Below are 25,016 nucleotides of genomic sequence, written 5' to 3'. Positions count from 1 at the left end.
TTGGGGGGGCCATGGCCCCCCTGGCCCCCCCGGTGACGGGGGCCATGAAAAAGAAATTCTTGAAAAACAAATGTGTGTGGATTTGTGTGTTAAAAATGTTTCATTTGAGTTGATTTTGTTTTGAGAGTTTTTTGTTGCTTGATAATTTTTTTTCTTGCTACGCAAGTTTCTGCGTAGCTAGCCGGGGATTCTATAAGACCGGAACACCGGATTCTTTTAGTCGTTTATACAAACTAAATCCCGTAACAATAATCGTATCATCATATCACGCCTATACTACTGTATTACATGCATTATAAACGACTCCAGTCTAATTAGCTTCCATCTCTACTTCTTGTTTTTCCCATGCAGTTTAAATATTAGGCGACATTTTCGACTTCAAGTCGTCTTGTTTTTATATTATTATTTTTTCTCTCAAGAGGTCCTAGTAGTCCTACTAGAGATAAGAGCAGTGTTTTGAAATTTAGGGACCGCAAATTTTATTTAACTGTATCAAACTGCATCGCATTTGAGATTTTACCGACGGCCAATTTGAAGAATGCAATCGAATGAGAAGTTTTATTCTGTTGCATAGTGTTGTATATTATTCTTGATTATATCTATAGTAATCAAAATTTTCTACAAAAAACAAAACGTTAAATAAACATCGCTGCACTGAAAGACATTACCATGAATACGTCAAAGCAAATTGACTGTGAAACAAACTACACCACACCATACACGAAGCAAGGAACGATTCATTCTAAAAAAAAAACTACCTATTATGGAAATTCTATTATCAACTTTTCAGCTACCGTTGTTTAGATGAAAAGTAGACTAGAGTTCTTTCTGGCTGAACACGTTCTTGATAATTTTCTGGCTGAACACGTTCTTGATAATTTTTGATGACGCCGAGTCCAGTGAAATAGACTATGGAGCACTTGGTAGGTCGCCATTTTAAAAGAAAACACCAAAATAACAAATAACGAAAAAATTTGAGAAATATGATTAGCAATGGAAAACCAACATGAATAAAACAGATTTTCAATCTTCTTTTTTCAAATATCCGAAAGTTCGAAAATTGTCCGAACAAGTCCAAAGTCCGAATAATGAGATCCAAAACTCAATTCAATATCGACCCTTTCGGCCATTAATAGCCATAAACAAGTGTGTGTAATTTTTACTACCTAATGAAACTCTGAACGGAGGATCAAAACGAAATAACTCACCAGTTCGTGCAGTCCTTCTTTATTGCACAATTTGATAAATGATTCTGCAATCGATATTGGTCTGTAAAAAATTCTTAGTTTCTTATTATCCTTACTTATATTTTTATTAGTGATTGGAGGGCTTAAAATAATTCCTTTTACTGTGTATTTAATAACAAGTAACTTTAATAAAAATTACCTGTCAAAGAAAATTTTTCACATGGTTAAACTTACCCTTGCCAGAGAACAAAATCTTTGTAGTGGAAGACAACCGTATCTTTCTCTGTCAATCTCTACAAATAATAGAGTATAATATACCATGTTGTCGAAGCTGAAGACGACAATGGCAATGATCTTGAGAGCGTAACCAAAAAGTCTGGTAGAAAAGCCCTAACCTTGAAATAAATCAAAGAGAGTTGGTACGGTATTTCGTTATCTACTTTACTTTCTCTACATTACTTTTAATGATCTTTCAGATAAACAGTGGGAATCTATTTTTGAAAACTTTTTGAAAATCTTGTTTGTACTGAAAATCGACGTCATCATAGAATGACCCAAAAAAGGATCCAAAACTTCTCAAATCGAAATTAAGCCTTTTTTGGTCGATCTTGGATCCATAATAAAACCCCCTGTGCCACAACTATTTTTTTAAGGCAAAAAGCCATCGGACTTAAAGTAATACGAGTATGAAAAAGCATCAAACTTAATTTGTTTTGAGTTTTTGAAAACACGGATTTTTGTAAGTAAACTTGATACTTAGGACCCGGGGGGGGGGCAGCTGGGCAAAAGGACCGACGGGTATGTGCGGGTCCTAAGGGTACCTTTTCCAACATGTTTAAAATGCACTGTAAGGGTCGGAAAAACTAGAGATGCACTGTAAGGGTAGAAATTTCAGAACATTCCAGAAAATTCTTGAAAAACCTAGATATTTTGACCAAAAATACTAGAATTTTGACCATTTTTTGCACGAAAGGGATCGAAAATTTGGGGGAAAATGCACTCTAAGGGTATGATTTTCACTGATTTTTGATGCACTGTAAGGGTGCAATTTTAAAAGCCAATTTTTGGCCCGCACATACCGTCAGTCCGCAAACCCAATGCCCCCCCCCCCGGGACTTAGGATGAAAAGAAATAAGTGAACCTTTGCCAGAATGACTGCATTTTCATGGCTAGATGAGCATACCAATGCAGCTATTATCTAAATGTTAAGAAGAAATCAGGAAGAAGTGAAGAAGAAAAAAAATGTTCTACTTCAACAGATATTTTTACACTTGGAGAATGCAAATGATTCAAGATATTTCTAATTCATAGAGAAAAACCTACCCTCAAAAAAGGACGAGTTTATTTGCAGTAAAAAAGGCATAGACCTACCTGGCGACATTGGGGTGCGCTCAATTGTTTTACTAAAATCGTTGACAGTCTTTCGCACGTCGATTTCTCTTCAAGCATTCGAGCGTAGTCTAAATATAGTTAGAAATGTTGTGGTTAGAATCCTGGTAAGAAATCATTTTTAGAAGAATATTACCTTGCTTGGTCTACAAAGACTGATTTGAGTTATTTAGAAACGTTGCTAACTGAATTTTGTTTTGCAATATGAACGAATAACATAAAATACCCCGTAGACATGATATAAGAATCCCTGAATAAGGGTAGCCTAACTAAACTAAACATGAGTACCGAAGGACTCACTAATACATAGCGCAGTAAAAATCTGATTATAATGATGATTCCGTATCGTTTGACCATTTTTCAATATGCCAGCAATTTTCACAAAAATGTTATCAGAAATAGTTTCCACTCTGCTTTTCAATAATTTTCTCCGGAAGGTTATAATTCTGACTTAAAACAATCACCGGATCAAAATTACATTAAAATTGGAAATTTTTTCGTTAAAGCGGTGGTTGAACACCATACAGAATACCGTCAGTGTGAAATTTTTCTGATATATAGAGGTCCATCATAATATGAAGTTCTTACTTGATTAAGAGTTGTTCGTCCCAGACCTACAGGGTCAAGATTCAGTGCACTATTTTCCCTGTTTCCCAGGTGAACCCCAAAAATTATAAAATCATTTCTCAAAGATACTTTTTCCTCGACCTATCTTGAAATATTTTGCTAAGTTTCAAATGAATCGGTGAATTGATTGACAAAACTTGGAACATTACTTCACGTATAGTATAGTATTTTCCTTTTTAAATACGTACATGGTATTTTAATGAGCAAGTGTCTGCCCCTTGGTCAGGCTCGACTTGGCTTAAGCTTTCAAAGCATCCAGGCATAGCATATGCTTATTATATGCTTATGAATTATTATGCTTTTGATCCATCCAACCTAATTATTTATAAAGTCTCAGAAATTTTGTTAACATTCGATTCAAAAAGCCTTTTAGTAGAATTTTTGGAGCAGTGGAATGTGGCTAGTCGTGGAATGTCTTTTTTTACTTCTTACTTCCGAGCCTTTTACTTCTTACTTCTGAGCCTTCATGTAGCATAGTTCAGTTCAAGGTTCTAAAAATGTTTAGTTTATCATTTATTCTTACTTATCCTATACTCTTTTGGGTTAAGCAGGAGATTATTTTGTTTTTGAATTGGTTCCTGACTCAGTACATAGTCTCAAAACTGCTCAAATGGTTGTGAATTTAAATGTTGGAGGTTAAAAATGTGTGTTAATGATATGCTATTCGTCATAAAGGAGATTTCAAATCTCCGCAATTGTAGATCTTCCACATCGAGCCTAAAAAGCCTTCTTTCTTGATGCATGGATTGCGAAATCAACGTGATAACTTATTTAGAGAACTCAACCATGAGATAATCCAGACTTACGATTCTTTCCTGTGCTTAACCGCCCCAGACCATTTTTTTCCAAAAATCGATCTAGGTTTCGTTATAATAAGGGCCTTATAGATCTTAAATGGTCAGAATAGAAAAAAAGAAGTCAACACTTCAGTAACCGATAGCAGAATACTTGGCTTGCTCATCGGCAAAATGAACAGCAGTCGCTAGTCTTCCTTGGTGTATCATCAAATGGATCAACTATAAATAAGCAAGAAAGCAGAATTGTAATTCAATGGATGTCAACAAAACAAACTCAACAGCAAATGGGTCTTGAAACCCTCGATTTCTTTTTAATGGGGGTATGTCACTAAGAGTTGCTTTTTTTTCTTTTCTTTTTTTTCACATCTCCTGGCGGTATAATCGGTTTAATCTAGGGTTTTTAACGGGAGGCTAGGAACCTTTAGTGTTTGTATATTTGTTCCGTTTAAAACCTATTATAAAAGAATAAAGAGTTGGTTCTCATAGATAATAGCAGGGTGCTCCGTCAGATTTTAAACATTACTATTTTGAATAATTGTGCAAAAAATCAGAAACACATACCGAGCAAATCGCAAGAAATGTTCGTTTTCCCTAAAAATTACCAAAAGGGATTTTCCCCGAAAACGAAAATTCAATCTTTACGGCCAAAAGAAGTTTTCCGGGAAAAACGGCTTCAGGCGCTTTTTAGATAATCTTTACTTCCGCCTCTATGCAAATAATCTAAAAAGACTAATCAAGCAATCCTGCACAAAGACTAATCAAGCAATTCTGCACAAAGGCTAATCAAGCAATCCTGCACAAAGACTAACCAAGCAATCCTGCACAAAGACTAATCAAGCAATCCTGCACAAAGACTAATCAAGCAATTCTGCACAAAGACTAATCAAGCAATCCTGCACAAAAACTAATCAAGCAATTCTGCACAAAGATTAATCAAGCAATTCTGCACAAAGACTAATCAAGCAATCCTGCACAAAGACTAATCAAGCAATCCTGCACAAAGACTAATCAAGCAATCCTGCACAAAGACTAATCAAGCAATCCTGCACAAAGACTAATCAAGCAATTCTGCACAAAGACTAATCAAGCAATTCTGCACAAAGACTAATCAAGCAATTCTGCACAAAGACTAATCAAGCAATCCTGCACAAAGGCTAATCAAGCAATTCTGCACAAAGACTAATCAACCAATCCTGCACAAAGACTAATCAAGCAATTCTGCACAAAGACTAATCAAGCAATCCTGCACAAAGACTAATCAAGCAATTCTGCACAAAGACTAATCAAGCAATTCTGCACAAAGACTAATCAAGCAATTCTGCACAAAGACTAATCAAGCAATCCTGCACAAAGGCTAATCAAGCAATTCTGCACAAAGACTAATCAACCAATCCTGCACAAAGGCTAATCAAGCAATTCTGCACAAAGACTAATCAAGCAATCCTGCACAAAGACTAATCAAGCAATTCTGCACAAAGACTAATCAAGCAATCCTGCACAAAGACTAATCAACCAATTCTGCGCAAAGACTAATCAAGCAATCCTGCACAAAGACTAATCAAGCAATCCTGCACAAAGACTAATCAAGCAATTCTGCACAAAGACTAATCAAGCAATCCTGCACAAAGACTAATCAAGCAATTCTGCACAAAGACTAATCAAGCAATCCTGCACAAAGACTAATCAAGCAATCCTGCACAAAGACTAATCAAGCATCCTGCACAAAGACTAATCAAGCAATCCTGCACAAAGACTAATCAAGCAATTCTGCACAAAGACTAATCAAGCAATTCTGCACAAAGGCTAATCAAGCAATCCTGCACAAAGACTAATCAACCAATCCTGCACAAAGGCTAATCAAGCAATTCTGCACAAAGACTAATCAAGCAATCCTGCACAAAGACTAATCAAGCAATTCTGCACAAAGACTAATCAAGCAATCCTGCACAAAGACTAATCAACCAATTCTGCGCAAAGACTAATCAAGCAATCCTGCACAAAGACTAATCAAGCAATCCTGCACAAAGACTAATCAAGCAATCCTGCACAAAGACTAATCAAGCAATCCTGCACAAAGACTAATCAAGCAATTCTGCACAAAGACTAATCAAGCAATCCTGCACAAAGACTAATCAAGCAATTCTGCACAAAGACTAATCAAGCAATCCTGCACAAAGACTAATCAAGCAATCCTGCACAAAGACTAATCAAGCATCCTGCACAAAGACTAATCAAGTAATCCTGCACAAAGACTAATCAAGCAATTCTGCACAAAGACTAATCAAGCAATCCTGCACAAAGACTAACCAAGCAATCCTGCACAAAGGCTAATCAAGCAATCCTGCACAAAGACTAATCAAGTAATCCTGCACAAAGACTAATCAAGCAATTCTGCACAAAGACTAATCAAGCAATTCTGCACAAAGACTAATCAAGCAATTCTGCACAAAGGCTAATCAAGCAATCCTGCACAAAGACTAATCAAGTAATCCTGCACAAAGACTAATCAAGCAATTCTGCACAAAGACTAATCAAGCAATTCTGCACAAAGACTAATCAAGCAATCCTGCACAAAGACTAATCAAGCAATTCTGCACAAAGACTAACCAAGCAATCCTGCACAAAGACTAACCAAGCAATCCTGCACAAAGACTAACCAAGCAATCCTGCACAAAGACTAATCAAGCAATTCTGCACAAAGACTAATCAAGCAATTCTGCACAAAGACTATCAAGCAATTCTGCACAAAGACTAATCAAGCAATTCTGCACAAAGACTAATCAAGCAATTCTGCACAAAGACTAATCAAGCAATTCTGCACAAAGACTAATCAAGCAATCCTGCACAAAGACTAATCAAGCAATCCTGCACAAAGACTAATCAAGCAATCCTGCACAAAGACTAATCAAGCAATTCTGCACAAAGACTAATCAAGCAATCCTGCACAAAGACTAATCAAGCAATCCTGCACAAAGACTAATCAAGCAATCCTGCACAAAGACTAATCAAGCAATTCTGCACAAAGACTAATCAAGCAATTCTGCACAAAGACTAATCAAGCAATTCTGCACAAAGACTAATCAACCAATTCTGCACAAAGACTAATCAAGCAATTCAGCACAAAGCCCGAAAACCCCCATTTTAAGCAGTTCTTGGCCCAACTTTGCCAAAAACGTTTTTTTCAAAAACCCTGCTCCTTCACATTTTGGGTATCAGTGAATCATTGTTAAAAAATCAGAGAAAAGTAATGAGCTGACCCCGAGAAAAGCTGGTAACACACAGGACAGACAAATGTTAACTTGTATGACCTCCCGGTAGGTCCAAAAACATGTATAATGAGTCGACTCACCTCATGGTAACTTCCAAGCTTTCTGTAAACAGCTTCCGCGAGCGAGACCGCCCTACATTTACAGCTTCTGGCAAATCTGGAATAAAGAACCATTTCAACGAGCAGCCGAATGTATGCAAAGAATTATAACTAATTGCAAAGGAATTAGTCGATAAAAATGAAACATGCCACTATAAGATCTGTCAATTTAAAAGTTTTTATCCTAAAATGTAATTTAAGCAGAGGCTTATTATGAATCCTATACACGAAAGAAACTCGCAGTCGGCTGGAAAGGTTTCAGACCCTTTTTGGGGTACTTTTTTATGACGTCACATCTTTCTACCGGGTGTTTCAGAAAAAAGTGTACAAGTTTGAATTAAGATTGTAAGAAAACTGTTCTAAATACATATATACAAAATGTTATAAATCGAAATCTTTCATCATCAAAAAGACAAAAAGAGGGAAGGCTAACTTAAATTTTGAGCTATCATACTTTAAATTTGCTTGCTTCACGTGTTCAAAAGTTATGAAGATAATTCGAAAAAATTCTCTTTCGAAAAAGCGTCATTATTGAGAAAAAAGTGTGGATCAATTATTTTCTTCTTTTCTCTTTTACACAAGAAAGGAGCGTGGTTTGCTGTCCCGGGGGGGCTTATAGTGCACTATATTCTCAGCTGTACATCTGCGCGAAAGAAGAAGCTTGGGAAATTTTCTGTTTCAAAGAAAAACTGAGAAAATTATTCTTGTCAGCTGTAATTATCAGACAATAGAAACTTTTTCACACAAACGAGAAGTAAAAACCTTTCTTTTTAACACTTACTTGGAATTTGTTTAAAAATTCGACCCTTGCAGTGCAATCTCACAGAAACACACCCTTACAGTGAATTTTGGGAAGCTGAAAAACCCCACCCTTAAGCGCGGCACATGACGTAGGCCGGATCATATGAGTGCCCCCCCCCCGGGTTTGCTGTGATACGACAAAGACAGTTTAAAGTTGTAATTACTGTAATGTAATAAACATTTTTCGATTTTAACGATTCTTTTTTATTCTTTTGATAATCAAAACATTCGAAAAGTCCTCGAATCTTAGGTGTTAAAATAATATCAAAAAAGCCTTTTTCAGCGCTTTTTAAACTCTCGATAAGCTTGATTTTTTTCGATTTTTTTAAGAACTCTTGAACGCGTGAAGCAAATTTTGATAATGATAGCTCAACATTTAAGCTAGACTTTCTCCGTTCCAAAGGAGAAAAGTTTAGATTTATTGCATTTCTAGTTTTCTCACAATCTCATTTCAAACTCTTACAAAGACCTTCAGTTGATAACAAGTCGAGTTTTTCAAGACCTAGCTTCTGAACCTGAATTGTACAGCTTTCTGAATATGTAGCTTATGATACTTTCAGTCGTTTCAAACAATTTTTGAGTCGATTTGGTAAAAAGACTTAATTTCGTAAATATCCTTTAGTGGCTTGTACTGAAAAAGTGACGTCATATCAAATTACTTAAAAAGGACGCAAAATTTTACCAATCGTCTGGTGGTTTTCTTGGTGGCACCGCGCTAACTTTAGCTTTAAAATTGTCAAATTTCTAATAGACAAAGAAAACGGTTTTATAATGATGAGGACGAAAAAAAATTATACCCAGGTTGACAAACACATGCATGGAACAAAAGACTTGCAACAGGTTCTGGTATCGGTACCTATAAAAAAAAGATAGACAAATAAATCATTTTTGACAAATGAATTCAATGTCATAGCTGCCTGAGCATCGATAAATGTCAATTTCACCGACTTTGTAAAATTAAGATAGATAGTGACAGAAGAAAACGCACCGTATCTCTTGCAATCCAATACTCCACCAAATCGAGACAATCTATTCAAGGGGATAAAAGATAGCTTTGTGAAAGAAAGGCAACGTTGAATTTGAAAATTGAATCCCTGTTTCTGACTTTATATGGCTACCTTAAGGGAAGAAATTTTCGCGAGAAGAGATTTTCGCGGAATTTAATTTCGCGAATTAGAGTTTCAAAATGGCAAATTTCACGGTATTTAATTTCGCGAATGAGCCGATTTCAAAAGTTTCACGGAATTTAATTTCGCGATTGAGAAATTTCAAAAGAATTTTTTTTACAAAGAAAATATTTTTCATAATTTTCATCGACATTCAAGACGATTTCAGTCACATTACCAAACTTTAACAACAAAATAATAACATCAAAGATGAATGTTTCAATGATAAGTCATGATTAAACTTCATCGCCTTCTTCTTCCTCCAAAAAATCGAATTTCGCGGAATTTGATTTCGCGATTTAGCCATTTTGATGTGTTTCGCGGAATTTAATTTCGCGAATTACGCCCGAATTCGCGAAATTAAATTCCGCGAAAATTTCTTCCGCGAAAATTTCTTCCCTTAAGGTATTATCATTATGAATTATCTACGCTGCTTTTTAGATTTCTGACGCTAATTTAACAGCTTTCTTTACGTCAAAGTTGAACTGTTCTCTAGCTTAATCATTATCCAATCTGATCACGTCTTTCTGACCATTCAGTTATGAAAATAATTTTCTATTATTCGAATTCTTCAAAACTTGATTGCTTGAGTTAAGGTAAGAAATTCAAATCTCTGACTTTTATGCATTATCAAACAACATCATACTTTCATTAATAGCACTTCTAAAGCTTTCGATGACTTCCCAAACTGTTGGTTCCTTCCCTATGATGGTGACTGTCGCCATCAAAAGCTTGCAATAATGCAACAGGTAAGATCTAAAATACACACAAAATACACCGTCAGAAAAGAACTTTCTCATGAAGTAAAAGAAAAGTCGTAATACACAAGCTAAAATCGAATTGTTTTACGAACCTTTGAGGCACTGTCGACGTACTCCTGTTTTTGATGTCAATGTTTTTGAAATATTGCAACGTCTGTTGGGTTCGGAGAATACCCTGCAACAAAAAGCTCCTTGTTATTTGTCGAAATTGTACCAAACAAGAGGGAGTGACAAGAAGGAGTTAGCAAGAGGTACGAAGAGTTAAGAGGTTCTATGGAAAATTAAAGTTACTCAAACCTTTGGTGAATAAATAGCATGCATAGCTGCTCTCTCGTATTCTTGTGCAGTGAAGAGCTGAAGAAAAAAAAGAAACCAAGCTAAAGACCTTGATCGACGCAACAGTTTTCTTTTTCAAAAATAAATATCATCTTCCTTATGTAACACGTATTTTGGCTTGGAATTATCGGTTTCGTGTATTTGAAACAAAAACAAAAGCCGCACAAGCTTTGGAAAGTTGAAAGGTTCAGTCACCTCTACAAAGAAACATTAAGACTTTATGTGCTTTCCAAGTGTTGCACAATATTCATTATATTAAAAAATCATACATTACTGAAAACTTCGACATAGTCCATTGTCATTTCTGCTTCTTGTTCTTTCAAAGGGTCCTGAAAGAAAAGCAAAAGGACATTGGTCAGTATGAATCCATATTTAAAGGGAAATTCAGTCAAACTTCGTCACATTTTTGGCACTTTTGTTAATTTCTATCTGACTCCCACAAAACATCAAACCCGACGATCAATAACATCAACATACATCATCAGTGAAACTTTTCTTGACATCAAATGACTTTGGACGTTCAATTTTTTTCAGTCGATCACTAAGAGGATCTTCTTCATTTTCATCGCCTTCATTTTCAACGTCTGGAGATCTTCTTAGAGTAGAGAAACCGAACCGTCGAAGAAATTCTTGTTGCTTTGCTTCCTCTTCGTCATCATTTTCGATACTCTGATCACCCGTTTCTTCGTTCGATGTTTGGACACGAACAAAGGTGCTGATAACTTGGTCCACTAAGGGAAAGATACCAACACCTGTAGTTTTAGGACTCCATAATTGAGGTTGATATTCCTGATGGTTTGAACATATCTCTGCTGCCTGCAAATAAATATTGATTTAGCGATAATAAAACCCTGACACCAGCAGTCCGCACAATACATAACAACAATATTACTAGTGTGAGGAGAAAAACTTTTTATCAGGAGGGCCAATGAAAAGGCTTTTTTCATGTTTTGAAATTCCGATTTTACTTTTTCGGTTATTATTTATGCAAGAAGGGTATGGTCTACCCCTCCTCCAAAAGTTCCTGGTTGATGAGTCGATTTTGTTTGAGAAGATCAGAAAATCGTGTTTGCAGATGATATTTCTGCCACCGCAGGGAGCCTAAGGCGACCGAGGATGGCATTCATAGCTTCACGCCTAAGGATAGTTGGACAAATAGCTCAAAATTTTGCGCACTTGTTTGTCACTCTTCTTGTACCAGTTAAATGGTTAACCAGTTAAATGGTAGCCCGGTATTAAGTTTGTCTTTTTCTTTTCCCTAGAGAATTAACGAATCTAGGTAAATTCCTTTTTTATACCATAAGTAATTATTAAGCGCTCCGCGTAGGTTAAACAAACGTGTACATTAGTAAAATAACATATGAGAGCAGTATTATAGAAAACCAATAAGTTATGGCTCTGGCTGTTTTTCAGACTTATTAAATGTTCTTGTCATATTAATTAAAAAGGAAATTTGTACTTCTCAGTAAAGACTGTTTGTTCTTAATTTGTTCTTAGGTTTAGGCCAAATTTCAGCTTTAATTTTTTTTAGTTTTTATTGAATATTTATACAGGATTACGCAAACAGTTACAAGTATCTGATATTACCTTTGGTCCTGTTATAAATCTAAAATAATAAATAAATTATAAGTTAAATAAAAGGCATGCTGGCATAGTTTACGAACGTATTGAATTTGGCTATGAAAAAGCACTTGAAAATTAATTATTTGAATGAGGAGTTAAATTCGCTATGAAAGTAGAAATTACGATGTTAGATCTCGTTTTGATTGAGAGGTGTACGTACTTTCCAATGTTGGAAAGGCATGAGTAAATGATAGTAAGGAAAAACACGAGGCATAACACAGTATGAAAAATAACTGAGGCAAACATAAAATAGAACTAATAGAGAATATATTAAACTAAATATGAAAGGTTATACCCGCAGAAAAACCACGCTGTGATCGATAGATACTTCAAAAGGTTATCTTAAAATTAATGTAAACAAGACTAACAGTATACATGTATGTGAAGTCTATTAATACAGTATGTCGAGACTGAGAATATTAATACTGAAAAGTGTGACGCAATGTGTAAACTCTGAAAAGGAGAAAGTACCCAAAAACAGTGAAATTATCATATTCAAAATGTTAAAAAAAAATAAACAAAAAATAAGACGGAAACAAATATTAGATAAAATATCCTAAACGCCTCTCTTTACTATCTCTGGTAAAAGATCATTACGTAGTGTTGTGGTGTAGTAAACAAATTGATACAGAATATTAGGGATATAGTTAAATGTAGCAACGAGAGTGAAAACCAAAGCCTCACTAGATCCAAAAATAAATTATCCAGAAAAGAGATAGTGTAGTGGCAAGTTAAAGGCTAAGCAGAGGCACTATACTTAAATAAAATTGAAAGTATGAGACTTTATTTTGTTTTTAAAAATATTAAAGTCATTTACGGTTCTCAATTCCACTGGTAGCGTATTGTACAACCTTCCTCCCATAAAGAAGAATCCACGTCGGGCAACTTCTAAACGAATTTTGGGCAGACGAATAAAAGCATTTTGGTTTCGTGTATTGACACCGTGGTTATTTTGTTCGAAATGATTAGCCAGCAACACACTTGCTTTACCCAGCATACATTTCTTCACAAGGCAACATGCTTGACGCTTCATGACATTCGATGTCGGCTCGATAATATGGCGATCTATTTGCCGTTTGTTAATGATCCTTCTAGCCCTGCGATCGATACTGTCAAGGCGGTCGATGCTAGATCTGTTGAGGTTTAGGTTGGTGGATGACCCGTAAAGGATGATAGTTTGTACCATAGCACGAAATATTTGGTAGGCTGCGAATGAAGTTACGTTCGATCGAATTAAAGTCAGTAGCTTTAAACGTGAAGTTGATATCTTAATTGTTTTTTCAAAATGTTCGGATAGTCGAAGCTCTGGGTCGATCAAAATTCCCAGATATTTGTAGCTGGTAGCATTGTATTTTCATAAAATTGTTCTTATAAAAAAGCGTGTAATGCAAGGCACGGATGTCACTCTAAGTAGACGCCAAAACAAAATGGGCTTTACTTTTGAAACTATAACTGTAAATCACTCCCTTGACACATTTGTTAGCATTTGAAGACTGAATTTTGTCTTACATCAGATGAGAAGTCAAAAATTACTATAGGGCTAATACCATTCCTTTTGAAAGCAAATTCAACTCTGTGTTCGTTTTGCTGCGGTGGCACTTTAATGAAAATTATGGCTAGTTAAAAGAATTTCCAAGAATTTTCAAGTTTTTAAAAGATTAGAACGAGCGCTGCCCACCTGATTGGATAGCTCACAGAATCTAATTTGCAGATGATAAGAATAAGGGCTAAATAATCATGATCCTGAAAGGTTCTTACCTCAATGGCAACTTTCAATCTTTTTACTTTAGTTTTCAAAGTCTTGTTCATGTGGCCGTAAGCTTCACATTGGATCTAAAAACAATATTGTCAATGTGAATGGCGTCAATAAATTTGAGGCCGAATTTATGTATCGTTTTAGCTTTTTCATGTATATCTTGTGATTTCAGTAGGATTAAATGACCCCAATTACTTTGCATAGCGAATGAGGTGTAAACCCTCGTATTATAAAAAAGATTTGTCTCGCCATATTATCTAATTATTGTCTTTTTAAATTAAAAAATACCTCTTTTTCAAGAACTTGCTTAAAAAGCGTCGCGTATTTCTTCTTTGAGACGAAACTAAATCATAAAAGGGAAAAACATATTGATTCTGTTTTGCTCGAAACCCAAGCGTAATATTCGGTTACAGCGATTAGTCTGTAGGTTATTGTTAACACTTGTTCCTGAAAGCTCAATATTTTAAGCCGAAAATGAAATATAATTTTAGGCCATTCTTCATCAACTCACTACTTTAAATCATACTGTACTGAGTTCATTCTTTGAAACATTAGCGTGTACAATGACGAAAGTCTGTATAATGCAATCAAACTGAATCAAATGGGTTACCAATTTGATAAGCTTTTTTCAATCTCTGTCCCAGTCGATTGGAGTTCTTCAAGCTTAAAAATATCAAAAGCAAACGACAAAACTTAAATTCTATACATTCTATGTAATTTAATATAATTTTAGAAGTTCAAAATTATTGCAATTGAAATAATTTGATAATTATTTAAAATATAAATTATATTTAAAATTTCACAATAATCGTCATATTTTGTTTTCATAGGTAGCAAAAAAATAATCAAACAGACCTTGCTCAACAAAATGTTTTTATCCGCCCAATCAGTTTGATGCAAGTTTAACATTTTACAGAGACCCATTCCAGTCAATCCACTGCATCCTTTTCCTTGCAAATGTTTCACCTTGAATGCTAAAAAAATTGAAGTAGTTTTAAACATCAAGAATATTTTTTAGATGTTTTTGGTTATCATTATTTAGAACAAGAGATCTTTCAATTACCTTCAATTTTTAAATTCTGCCCAGTTTCATAAAGCTTCCTAAAATCAAAAGATTAGCGCCATTAATTAATACTGAGACGATCAAACCCGCTTTAGGAACTCAACTGAAATGAAAAATGTTCTTATACAACAGGAATTAATTACTTTTGACTAAGGTACTTAGGGAATTAATAAAAAGAACTATTACCTTTCCAACTTCAACTTGTCAATTTCATCCAACAGACTGAAAAAAGAATAAAATACTTATTCGAACTAGATAAATATTGTAAAAGAGCTTTCTTAAAAACTCTTTTTGGAAAATTAAAATTTTAGACAGTCTCGCAAAGAAGTATTATTCTGTGCTTGGTAGGATAAAAATATATCAATACTTTTATTAGATTTTCCTCATTCATACAAGAGGCCCCCCAGCGGCACCCCTAATCACGCCATCACGCAAAAAGATTTTCTCCATCATTCACGCATCACGAAAATCGCTAAAATTTGTCATCACGCAAAAAATAGCGAAAAATAGCCCAAATCACGCATCACGCCAAATCTTGATCACGCCATCACGCGAAAAAAATCTCTAATCACGCCATCACGCAAGAAAAAAGTCCCAGTCACGCCATCACGCAAACCGCTGGGGGCCTCATACAAGAAGTGGTAAAAAGTGGAAAAGGGAAAATATTTCATAGGACACCAGCAATCAGAAAGAAATAGTTTTAAACCTTTGGTTATCCTTTTCAACGTTGTTTAGTTTGCTTTGAAGCTCCAATCTGCATTCATCCAAATTCCTAAAGTAAGAAACATAAGTTGAATAGAAGTTAATAATTATCCAATTATTGGATTAAAACAAAAAAATTTTACAATTCATGTAAAACTTTTTATTTTTCTCGAAGCTTTTTGGTGTTCATACCATCATCAGGTTCATAAAAATGATATAGTTTACTAATTCAGCAAGTTAAAAACGTACAAGTTAAAAACAAATAAAATCTACAAATGCAATAAAAAATGCTTCTAAGTTATTTCTATTTTTGTCAAACTTCGAGGCTCTGTACAGGATTTTCCATCTAAATTTTTGTAAAAATTTTTGTTTTAATCCAATATGACATGGCACTCTTTGACACAAGACATCCAATTATTCTTGATTACAAAACAAATTTAGAGTCCCCAAATTTTAGTTTTTCAGTTCACTACTCAAAAGTTCTCAAAAAGTTAAAAAATTATAATCAGATAGTAAACAATAATTTAAATAATTCATCAATGAAGAAAGTCTAAACCTTATTGTTCCACAACGAAAGGTCTCTTTGATTTGGTCTCTTCTCAGGAAGTCGGCAGTTGTAGAAGCTCTCTCCAAAAAGTTTATCAGTGTTTCATATTCTTTCTAGAGTGACAAAGACAGATAGCTACAAATAACATGAAAACCTCTAACTGCTACAATGTATGAGTCGTGTATAATGTGTATGATAACATTTTTAAAATATTTGAAATAAAGCACTTCTTATCTAGTGGCCTAAGCCAAGTTTTCTTTTTTGCAGATAAAAAATGGATTTCAAACATCAAAATAAGTTTTTTTTCTAAATTACCTCTTCATAAACTTGCGTGAAGCGGAAATCTGTCTGAGACAAAAGACTTTGACACTCGATTAGTCAATAGTTATCCTTGTTATTAGCCTGAGTCTTAGTCCTAAGTTTTCAAAAGCAAAAGTTTTAAGTCGGAGAATCGGTTAGGCCAATGGAAGTACCTCACATTGAAAAACTACATAAATGAAAAATAGAGTCATCTTGAACAAAACTCTTGCACAAAAAATAAAAGTTGTGCACTATACCTATAAATACTTTCTTGTAATTGTTTAGCTGCTGTAGTTTTATAATTATTTAACCTGAATTAAGATAAGATATATTGGATATATGTTTTTTAGTAATAACAAAGAGATTAAAGATGACAAAAAAATTTAATGAATTCTCACCATTATATATGCCATATCTATAGATAATTTATTTCCCAATGGTAAGGATGAATTTTTGGATTCTTCAAAGGCATCCTTTAACTTTTCCATTTCTTCTAAACAAGAGAGATGATTGTAATAAAATCATTTGAATTGTACAATCTGCCAACATTTAGAGTGTCTGGACTTTCCTGGCCCACCTACTAACACACATTTTTCCTATACATCACTTCAAAGTTTTGCCCTAGGCCTCAGTTCTTAAATTCAATTTTTGTCTTGTTTGTTTTTCTCACTCGTGTCTACTTTAGGCGATCCCCTGTTGTTGTTTTTTGTTTGCTTTTTTTGGATGGTGGCTGTAGTCTCTCTGAGAAAAGGTCACTCCTGCTACGGATAGGAATATCAGAAAACCATATCAGAAAACTCCTTCCCCCAGGGTGATTCGGCTAGGCGTCACCTTGGTATGATTCTTAATATTATTGCCTTGTGTAGATCTTGATTCTCTCTATTTTATATTTCGTAGTGTGTCCTAGGCCTTAGATTGGGGATCCCTTTATATATATACCGGGTGCACCAAAAAAAAGTATACAGGTTTGTCAAGATATTGTGAGCTTCAGAATTTAAATTTCTTGTTCATTCTTTTTTTATCGTATAGAGGATGCTCTAACTTGAATCTTGAGCTATCATACATAAAGTTTGAAAAATTAGTTCGAAAATTATTTAAAAAAACTGACTTTTTATTTAATGTCGAAATTTCAAAAAATCATCAAAAACAGCAAGCAAACTTTTCTCTTGACACTTACCTTCTTTGCACATAAAAATACCAAAAAATGCAACTGTGTTCATCAAAACTCGTTACGGAATTTAGAAATATGGTAAAAAAGCTATTCCCATGTGGAATAATATTTTTGGAAAAGCTAAAAAAAAAGTTTTGGAAATCTCAAAGAGAGGTTTCGATATTATGTGTGTGCTATGTGAGAAAACTTTTGAAAAAATAGATCACTATTCCTCAACTAGTTGCCCAAAGAATTTAGGTCTGCATTAGCATCGAGTTTGCTCGTGTTGGAAATGTTTCATGACTTGCAAATAAGATGAAGAAACTGTTGGTAAAATTTAAATAAGAAAAAAAAAACACCAAAAAAAACAATAATATTATGTTTTTGTCATCTTGTCTTATTTATAGCTTGATTGCTGTTTTTAATGATTTTTTGAAATTTCGACTTGGAAAAAAAGTCAGTTTCTTTTAAATAACTTTCGAACTACTTGTTCAAATTTAATGTATGATAGCTCAAAATTCAAGTTAGAGCATCCTCTATACGATAAAAAAAAGAATGAACAAAAAATTTAAATCCTGAAGCTCACTATATCTTGACAAACCTGTATACTTTTTTTTTGGTACACCCGGTATTATAAAAGATAGTATATAATTACAAAATTTTAAACTGTACATTTTTATTAGTTATACCATAAATTGGTGATAAAAGAGTTGATAAAAAAAAACATTGAAATATAACTTTATATTTCATATCTAGAGTTCTGAAGTTGGAATCTATCTATCTATCAATATATTGGACAATGAAAAGGATCTTAGGTTGTCTATGTTTATTGTGGGACCATTCAAAAAGTACGTACGCTCGAAAATGGCAAATTTTTTACTCCCCCTCCCCCTTGTACGCTTTCATACGCTTTATGTGTACCCCCCTTCAGCGTAAGTACGCTTTTTAGTACACCCCCCCCCCTAACCAAAGTCGAAACTTGAAACTCTTGCAACAGAAGAATATGTAGGTATCATAGTGTGCAGGGGGTCAAGGTCCCACCTAAAATTTCAGGTCCCAGCACTTGAGAAACTCCCACCTGATAGTTGACTTTCCAAGTCCCACCTAAAATAGGGATTTTTGCCTTATGAAGGCCAACTTTTTTGCATATTTGATTGGCAAACAGTTGGCACTTCGGGCAGTTTGGAATGAAAATTCCAATAAAAAGTTAGGGGAATTTTCAATGAAAAACAGATTACAGGATTCAAAGACAAATATGTAAAAATCTAAAATTTAAAATAATTTTTCTTTCAAGATTTCCATAAGATAACCTTAAGATTTCTAGTCCCACCTCAACCTATTTCCCCCACCTGAAAGTCCAAAATTTCAGACTCCCACCTGGCTGTTTTGGACCCAAAAATCCAACCCCCCCCCTGCAGAGTGGGGGGGGTGCACACTATGGGTATCCTATCGTATTTATAACAAAGTCTCAAGAAATTAAAAGAATCTATAAGATGAACAAAAATACCAAAAAAGAAATGAAAAATAACAATGATGTGAAAATAATTATTGCGTTTTTCTCTCAAAAAATACAGTTTAGGAAAAAATACGACCGTACGTACTTCTCCTCAAGGCCTCCCCCCTCTCCCCTCATATGCTTTTGTACGCTTTTGGGAGTACCCCCCCTCTCGAGTGTACGTACTTTTTGAATGGTCCCTGTGTTGTTTTGGTATATTTCTTAAAAATCTAGTTGCTTGATGTTTAAGTTTGTTGTTTGTCGATGTTGTTAATTTATGATGATGTGTTGCTTCCAATTATAAACCAATGGTCATGGTAAGCGTTTTTATGGCAGGGAACTACCGCTGTTAACCTTGTGTACTTTGTGTGTTGTCATTTTGATGGTGATTTTGCAATTGGTGTTTTTCTTCAAAATTTGATTACTATGGTGTTTGTTTTGTGTCGTCAAATATATTTATGTGATGTCAATTTTAGTTTTATTTCCATGTTTGGTTGGGTCTATGTGATAATTTGGGAGAAGTTGTTGGCCCAGAACACAAGTCACAGAAACCAGCAACTCCCTTTCCTGTCACCTGTCCTGCTATACATATTACTTATAAATGATGTATCATGATACAATAATGACCGGTTAGTGAAGCCTGTACTAAAAAATATTGCCTGAGGTCAAGTAAAGACCCCGCTCTCACAGTACAGCCTGAAAAAAAAGGTCATTGTTGTATTTGGTAATCGTTTCTTTCTGCGCGTGGCTTGATTTTTCGTGTTTTATCTAGAAAAAATTGTGAAAAAAGCAAAGAAAATAAACGAAAAGAGATACAAATTTTAGCTCCAGTTTAGACGGCTGACTTTCTGCCCTGCCTATTCTAATTGTTAGAGTAGACAGAATGTAGGCACAAAGTTGGCAGATAAAATCTTAGCTTGAAAAAGATTGAAAGAAGACATTGCATTGACGTCAAAAGAGGGCAATGCATTGACTTTAGACAGCCCACTTTAAGACCATTTTAATTCACAATCAGAATAGGCAGGTCTAAACTAGAGCTTAATTTCAGACATCAAAAATGAAAAACGAGACAAATGATGTCAACGCAGTGCTCATTTTCCTTAGAAAAAACTGACGTCACAATGACTTTTCCTAATTACCTACCTTTGATTACCTTTGATGTGTTTCAGCAAATTCTCTGCTCACTCAACTTGTGGGGTCCGGTGTTTGACCATTTCAACAATTGAATTCGAGTCAGCCATCCTGTAAGGGAGATAGGCAGGGAGCAGTGGCTGGTCGGGAACATCTTGCAGAAATTGATCAAGTTGTTTTTTGAAGGAATTTTTGGAACATTTGGTCATGTCACGTATTTTTCTTGGTAACACATTGAATAGTCTTGGACCAGTGTCTGAAAGGCAGCTCTTCCAAATGTTCTTGTTCGTTGTATTCACTGGTTTGAGGTGGCATTTTCTTCCCAGGCGTTGGTTTGTATATGAATAAATACCGCCTTCCCCTTCACCATAGTTAAAATTTGGCACCAGTTGTTCGATTATACACCATGTATATATAATTTGGTATCTTTCGCGTCTTCTCTCGAGACTGTACATGTTGAGGTGTTTGAGCTTCTCCCAATAATTCAAATTGGGTGGAAGTTGGATCCCTTTTATAAAGGATTTTTGCAGATACTCCAGTTCTTGCATCAGGGATCGCTTTGTAGGAGACCATAGCTGGGAGCAGTATTCCAGATGTTGAAGTACCAATGTCTTCCAAAGAGTGATCATTACTGATTTATCTCTGGACTTGAAGGTTCTGTATATCCAGGCACTTATACCCTTGACTCTGTCAGTGATCGTTTGAATGTGCATTTCATATGACAGGTTGTTTGATAGCAGGATAGTGAGAGGAAGTTAATCAAGTCAGTCCAGACACTAAAGTCCCGTAATGCAAAACTCAAAGACAAGTCAATCGAGAGATGTACTGTCGAAGAAATGAACGATAAAATCCATGAGAAAATCACCGAACTTGGTGCAACCATGAAGGCGTCAATTATTGATGAAATCAAAGCGACACTCTTGAGTGTTGAAAACCAGATGGCTGAGGTAAAGCAGTCGTATGCTGATGTGGTGAAAGACCCTTCACAGGATGAGCCCAATACTTCGATCAAAGAGGTGATTAAAGAAGCTCTGCGGGAAGAAGAAGCCGAGGAAACGAACAAACAGAAGCGTGCTTCAAACATTATTGTTCATGGAGTACCAGAACAAGATGCCAACACGGACAGGAGCTGGGTTGAGGATCTCATTAAAACAACCCATTCAAACGTTACCATTAAGCGTATTGCCCGTTTGGGTAAGACCTCGAACGATAAGAAGCGTCCCATTCTGATCTGCCTCTTGAACGAAGACGAGAAATTCAATCTGCTTGGAAATTTACCAGCTCTGAAAGGGAATGAAAAGTTTTCTGGAGTGAGCGTTACTGAAGATCTTACACCTGAAATGCGTAAGAAATTGCGCCTACTGTCTATTGAAGCTAAAGAACTTAATGAAACCGAAAAACCAGCAACAGAAATATATCGCGTCCGGGGTGATTCAAAAAACGGCTTCACTGTCAAGAAGATACCACTCAGAAAACCGTCAACCCCCAACCAGTCACCAACAATGAAGAATGTCTCCTTCTCGAACAACCTAACGGAGACAAATATCATCGACCAACAGGAGCCAACTTTGCTCAAAAAGAAAAATTAATCAAAGATATGAAAGTTCTGTATACAAATCCCGATCAGTTGACTTCATTTAAAATTAAGGAACTACAGTCCATGGCCCATGAGGAAAAGCCTCACATCGTCGCTATCTGCGAAGCGAAGACAAAAGTAGGTACGTTGAGGGAATTACATGAATACGAATTCGATGATTATAAAATTGCTAGTCAAGTTAACTTAGACACAGATCAAGGGCGTGGCGTTGTCATACTTGTTCACACCTCGATAAAACATTTAGTAGCCGATGTCAAACCTCCAATCACTTTCAACGAAGTATGCATGATTGAAGTACAATTATCTGGAAAAGATTTGCTTGTTGTCGCGTGCATCTACCGAAGTCCAAGCAGTTCTACATCATCAAACGAAAATAACAGCAACCTGAATTGTCTGATCAAATCTATTGCACTGAACAACAAGTATTCCCACAAATGTTTGCTAGGAGACTTCAACTTCCCAACGATAAATTGGGAAAATTGGACAACCCCACACATAGAAGATAGTAAAGAAGAAAAGTTTCTAGATGCTTTGAGAGATGCATATCTTCATCAACACGTTGACGAGCCAACTCGATGTCGTGGAACAGATGACCCATCTCTAATCGACCTGATATTGACAGGGGAAGAAAATCAAATAGTGAATCTAGATTACTTAAGTCCACTTGGTAAAAGTGATCATAGCTCGTTAGCGTTCAAATTTGCTTGTTACGCTCACCCCAAAAGTGTACAGACAAGATATATCTTTGCGTCGGCCAATTTCCAATCGATGAATAACGATCTTAGCTTAAGAGACTGGAAACAAAGTTTCAAGAAAGCATCTGTGGAAACATCAGTGGATGATCTTTGGAAAACTTTCAAAGAAGCTATACTCGACCTCAGAAATAGGTTTGTACCACTGAAAGAAGTAGGTAACAGCTTTTGGAAGAATAAAGGCAAAATCCCTATAAAAAAGGACCTGCGAGATGAAATCAAGAGAAAGAAATTGCTGAATAGAAGGTGGTTAAGATCTTCACCTCTCTACCGAGATCATCACCGCGCCAACTATGTACTCGCAAGGAATAGAGTAAATCGAATGCTGGTGAAGGCACATCGGGCATATGAGAAGAGTATCTGTGACAAATCCAAAGAGAAACCCAAGATCTTTTGGTCTCACGTAAGAAGTAAACTCAAATCAACAAGTGGAGTTTCGCCACTTCTTCAGAACCCTGACGATAAATCGTCTCTTAAACATGACGACCACGAGAAGGCAAACATCTTGCAAAAGCAGTTTTGTAGTGTCTTTACTGATGAGCCAGAGGGTGAATTACCAGACTTCCCTGCACGAACAGATAAGAAGATTAGTGATCTATTCGTCACCGAGGAGATGATGAAGAAACAGATAAAACTGATTGACACCAACAAATCCTTTGGTCCAGATGAAATTCATCCCAAAATGTTGGTAGAATTGGTCGACCACGTAGCCGAGCCTTTGGCGATCATAATGAATAAAACCTTGTCGTGTGGAATCATACCGAAAGAATGGAAGATGGCTTACGTTTCGCCAATTTACAAGAACAAGGGTGCTCAAAATCTAGCAATAAACTATAGACCAGTCAGCCTGACATCAGTTGTTTGTAAATTGATGGAATCATTTCTAAGGAGGCATATCATGAATCATCTACAAGATCAAAAACTATTGTCAAATAAACAATACGGCTTCATCAGTCACCGATCAACAGTTACTCAACTCCTGAACTACTTGGATAAGTGCTGCGAAAGCATTGCTAATGGTAAAGTAGTTGATACGATATATTTCGATTTTGCTAAAGCCTTCGATACTGTTCCCTACCGTCGCTTGCTGAAGAAACTTGAAGGATATGGAATATCAAGTAACTGTCTACGATGGATAGAGTCTTTCTTGACAGACAGAAAGCAACTCGTAAAGGTCGATCAAGCTCGATCAAGTACAAACTCCGTTGTAAGTGGTATTCCTCAAGGAAGTGTCCTTGGACCACTTCTCTTTGTTATCTATATCAATGACCTCCCGGACAACGTCATCTCATCTATTTTCCTATTTGCCGATGATACGAAGATAGTCAAAGAGATCAACTCAATCGAGGATTCTTTGACAATCCAACAGGACATCAATGAACTGGAAAATTGGTCGAGAAAATGGCTTTTAAAATTCCATCCAGATAAATGCCATGTACTAACTCTCGGGAAATTCGAGAACATCATCCATGCATACTCGTTAGATGGAAACAAACAAACTTGAACACGTTTCCCTTGAAAAGGATCTAGGTGTGCTGATCGACTCCGATATTACCTTTGAAGAGCACATATCGAAACAGGTCAAGAAAGCAAACTCAATTCTCGGTGTGATCAGAAGAGGCTTCGAGGAATTATGTCCCAGGACACTTTACACACTGTATACCACCTTTGTTCGACCTCATTTGGAATATGCTCAATCTGTATGGTCACCTAGATTGCGTAAGCACGTCAACCTACTTGAAGGGGTTCAAAGGCGTGCAACAAGAATGGTACGTCGTCTACGAAATTTAACATACGAGCAGCGCCTGCGAAAACTGGACTTACCATCTCTTGAATTTAGGAGACAATTTGGCGACATGGTTCAAATATACAAACACCTTCACTTCTATGACAAAAATACCATCGTCAAAAAGTTTTCTCGCCGAACTCGTCCCCATCGTAAACATGATTACGAATTGATCCCTAATTTCTCAGATGATGGATTAAGGGGTGTGCAAACAAAATCATTTTATTATAGATGCATATCGGCGTGGAACCAGCTCCCAAAAAATGTTGTTAATGCTAAGTCAATCAAAGCATTTAAAGAAGAACTGACTCAGGCATGGATAAAGCACCCGTTACGTTACGATTCAAGATCACTTTTGTAATCATTATGTAGATAGACCGGTTTAGAGGCCCTAGTGTGCCTGGACTGTAAATCCTTTAATAAATAAATAATAAATAAAATAAATAAAAAATAGGATACCCAGGTCTTTCACAGCACTTTTTATTTCGATTGGCTGCTGTACATCTGATTTGTAGACTGAGTGTACTTTCAGTTGTTCATTTTTTCCGTATGCAATGTGTTCAAACTTTTTTCCATTGAGCTCCATATTGTTGATGGATGTCCAGTCATAGACAACGTCTAGATCATCTTGAAGGAGACTCACATCTGCAGCGCAAGATATTGCCTTCATAAGTCTTGTGTCG

General features: G+C 35.7%; 1 protein-coding gene across 5 annotated transcripts in view; it reads right to left on the bottom strand.

Annotated features, from left to right (window-relative positions):
* Positions 1-556: 556 nt before the first annotated feature.
* The window catches only part of LOC136824778 (clathrin heavy chain linker domain-containing protein 1-like), a 36,683-nt gene continuing 12,223 nt past the window's right edge, over positions 557-25,016 (bottom strand). Inside the window, exons 1-24 of one of the 5 annotated variants that reach the window (XM_067080751.1) lie at positions 20,211-24,756; positions 16,821-16,915; positions 16,132-16,235; positions 15,580-15,645; positions 15,060-15,095; positions 14,874-14,911; positions 14,666-14,784; positions 14,421-14,473; positions 14,099-14,153; positions 13,813-13,887; positions 10,909-11,247; positions 10,701-10,760; positions 10,393-10,449; positions 10,188-10,270; positions 9,981-10,090; positions 9,157-9,197; positions 8,966-9,024; positions 7,350-7,425; positions 4,138-4,219; positions 2,559-2,647; positions 2,329-2,385; positions 1,422-1,480; positions 1,209-1,269; positions 557-742 (exon numbers count right to left, since the gene is read on the bottom strand). In XM_067080751.1, coding sequence (XP_066936852.1) covers positions 665-742; positions 1,209-1,269; positions 1,422-1,480; positions 2,329-2,385; positions 2,559-2,647; positions 4,138-4,219; positions 7,350-7,425; positions 8,966-9,024; positions 9,157-9,197; positions 9,981-10,090; positions 10,188-10,270; positions 10,393-10,449; positions 10,701-10,760; positions 10,909-11,247; positions 13,813-13,887; positions 14,099-14,153; positions 14,421-14,473; positions 14,666-14,784; positions 14,874-14,911; positions 15,060-15,095; positions 15,580-15,645; positions 16,132-16,235; positions 16,821-16,910 — 1,887 coding nt within the window. In that variant the 5' untranslated portion in view covers positions 16,911-16,915; positions 20,211-24,756 and the 3' untranslated portion in view covers positions 557-664. Of the gene's footprint in view, positions 743-1,208; positions 1,270-1,421; positions 1,481-2,328; positions 2,386-2,558; positions 2,648-4,126; positions 4,220-7,349; positions 7,426-8,965; positions 9,025-9,156; positions 9,198-9,980; positions 10,091-10,187; positions 10,271-10,392; positions 10,450-10,700; positions 10,761-10,908; positions 11,248-13,812; positions 13,888-14,098; positions 14,154-14,420; positions 14,474-14,665; positions 14,785-14,873; positions 14,912-15,059; positions 15,096-15,579; positions 15,646-16,131; positions 16,236-16,820; positions 16,916-20,210; positions 24,757-25,016 lie in introns of those variants that run through there. The other 4 variants (XM_067080749.1, XM_067080752.1, XR_010849168.1 and 1 more) reach the window with 4 other exon arrangements.

This window comes from Clytia hemisphaerica, unplaced genomic scaffold (assembly GCF_902728285.1).
Source record: "Clytia hemisphaerica strain Z4C2 unplaced genomic scaffold, Clytia hemisphaerica genome assembly, whole genome shotgun sequence".
Taxonomy (NCBI): Eukaryota; Metazoa; Cnidaria; class Hydrozoa; order Leptothecata; family Clytiidae; genus Clytia; species Clytia hemisphaerica.
The sequence above is the reverse complement of the archived record's forward strand: the minus strand, read 5'-3'. Positions and strand labels throughout refer to the sequence as shown.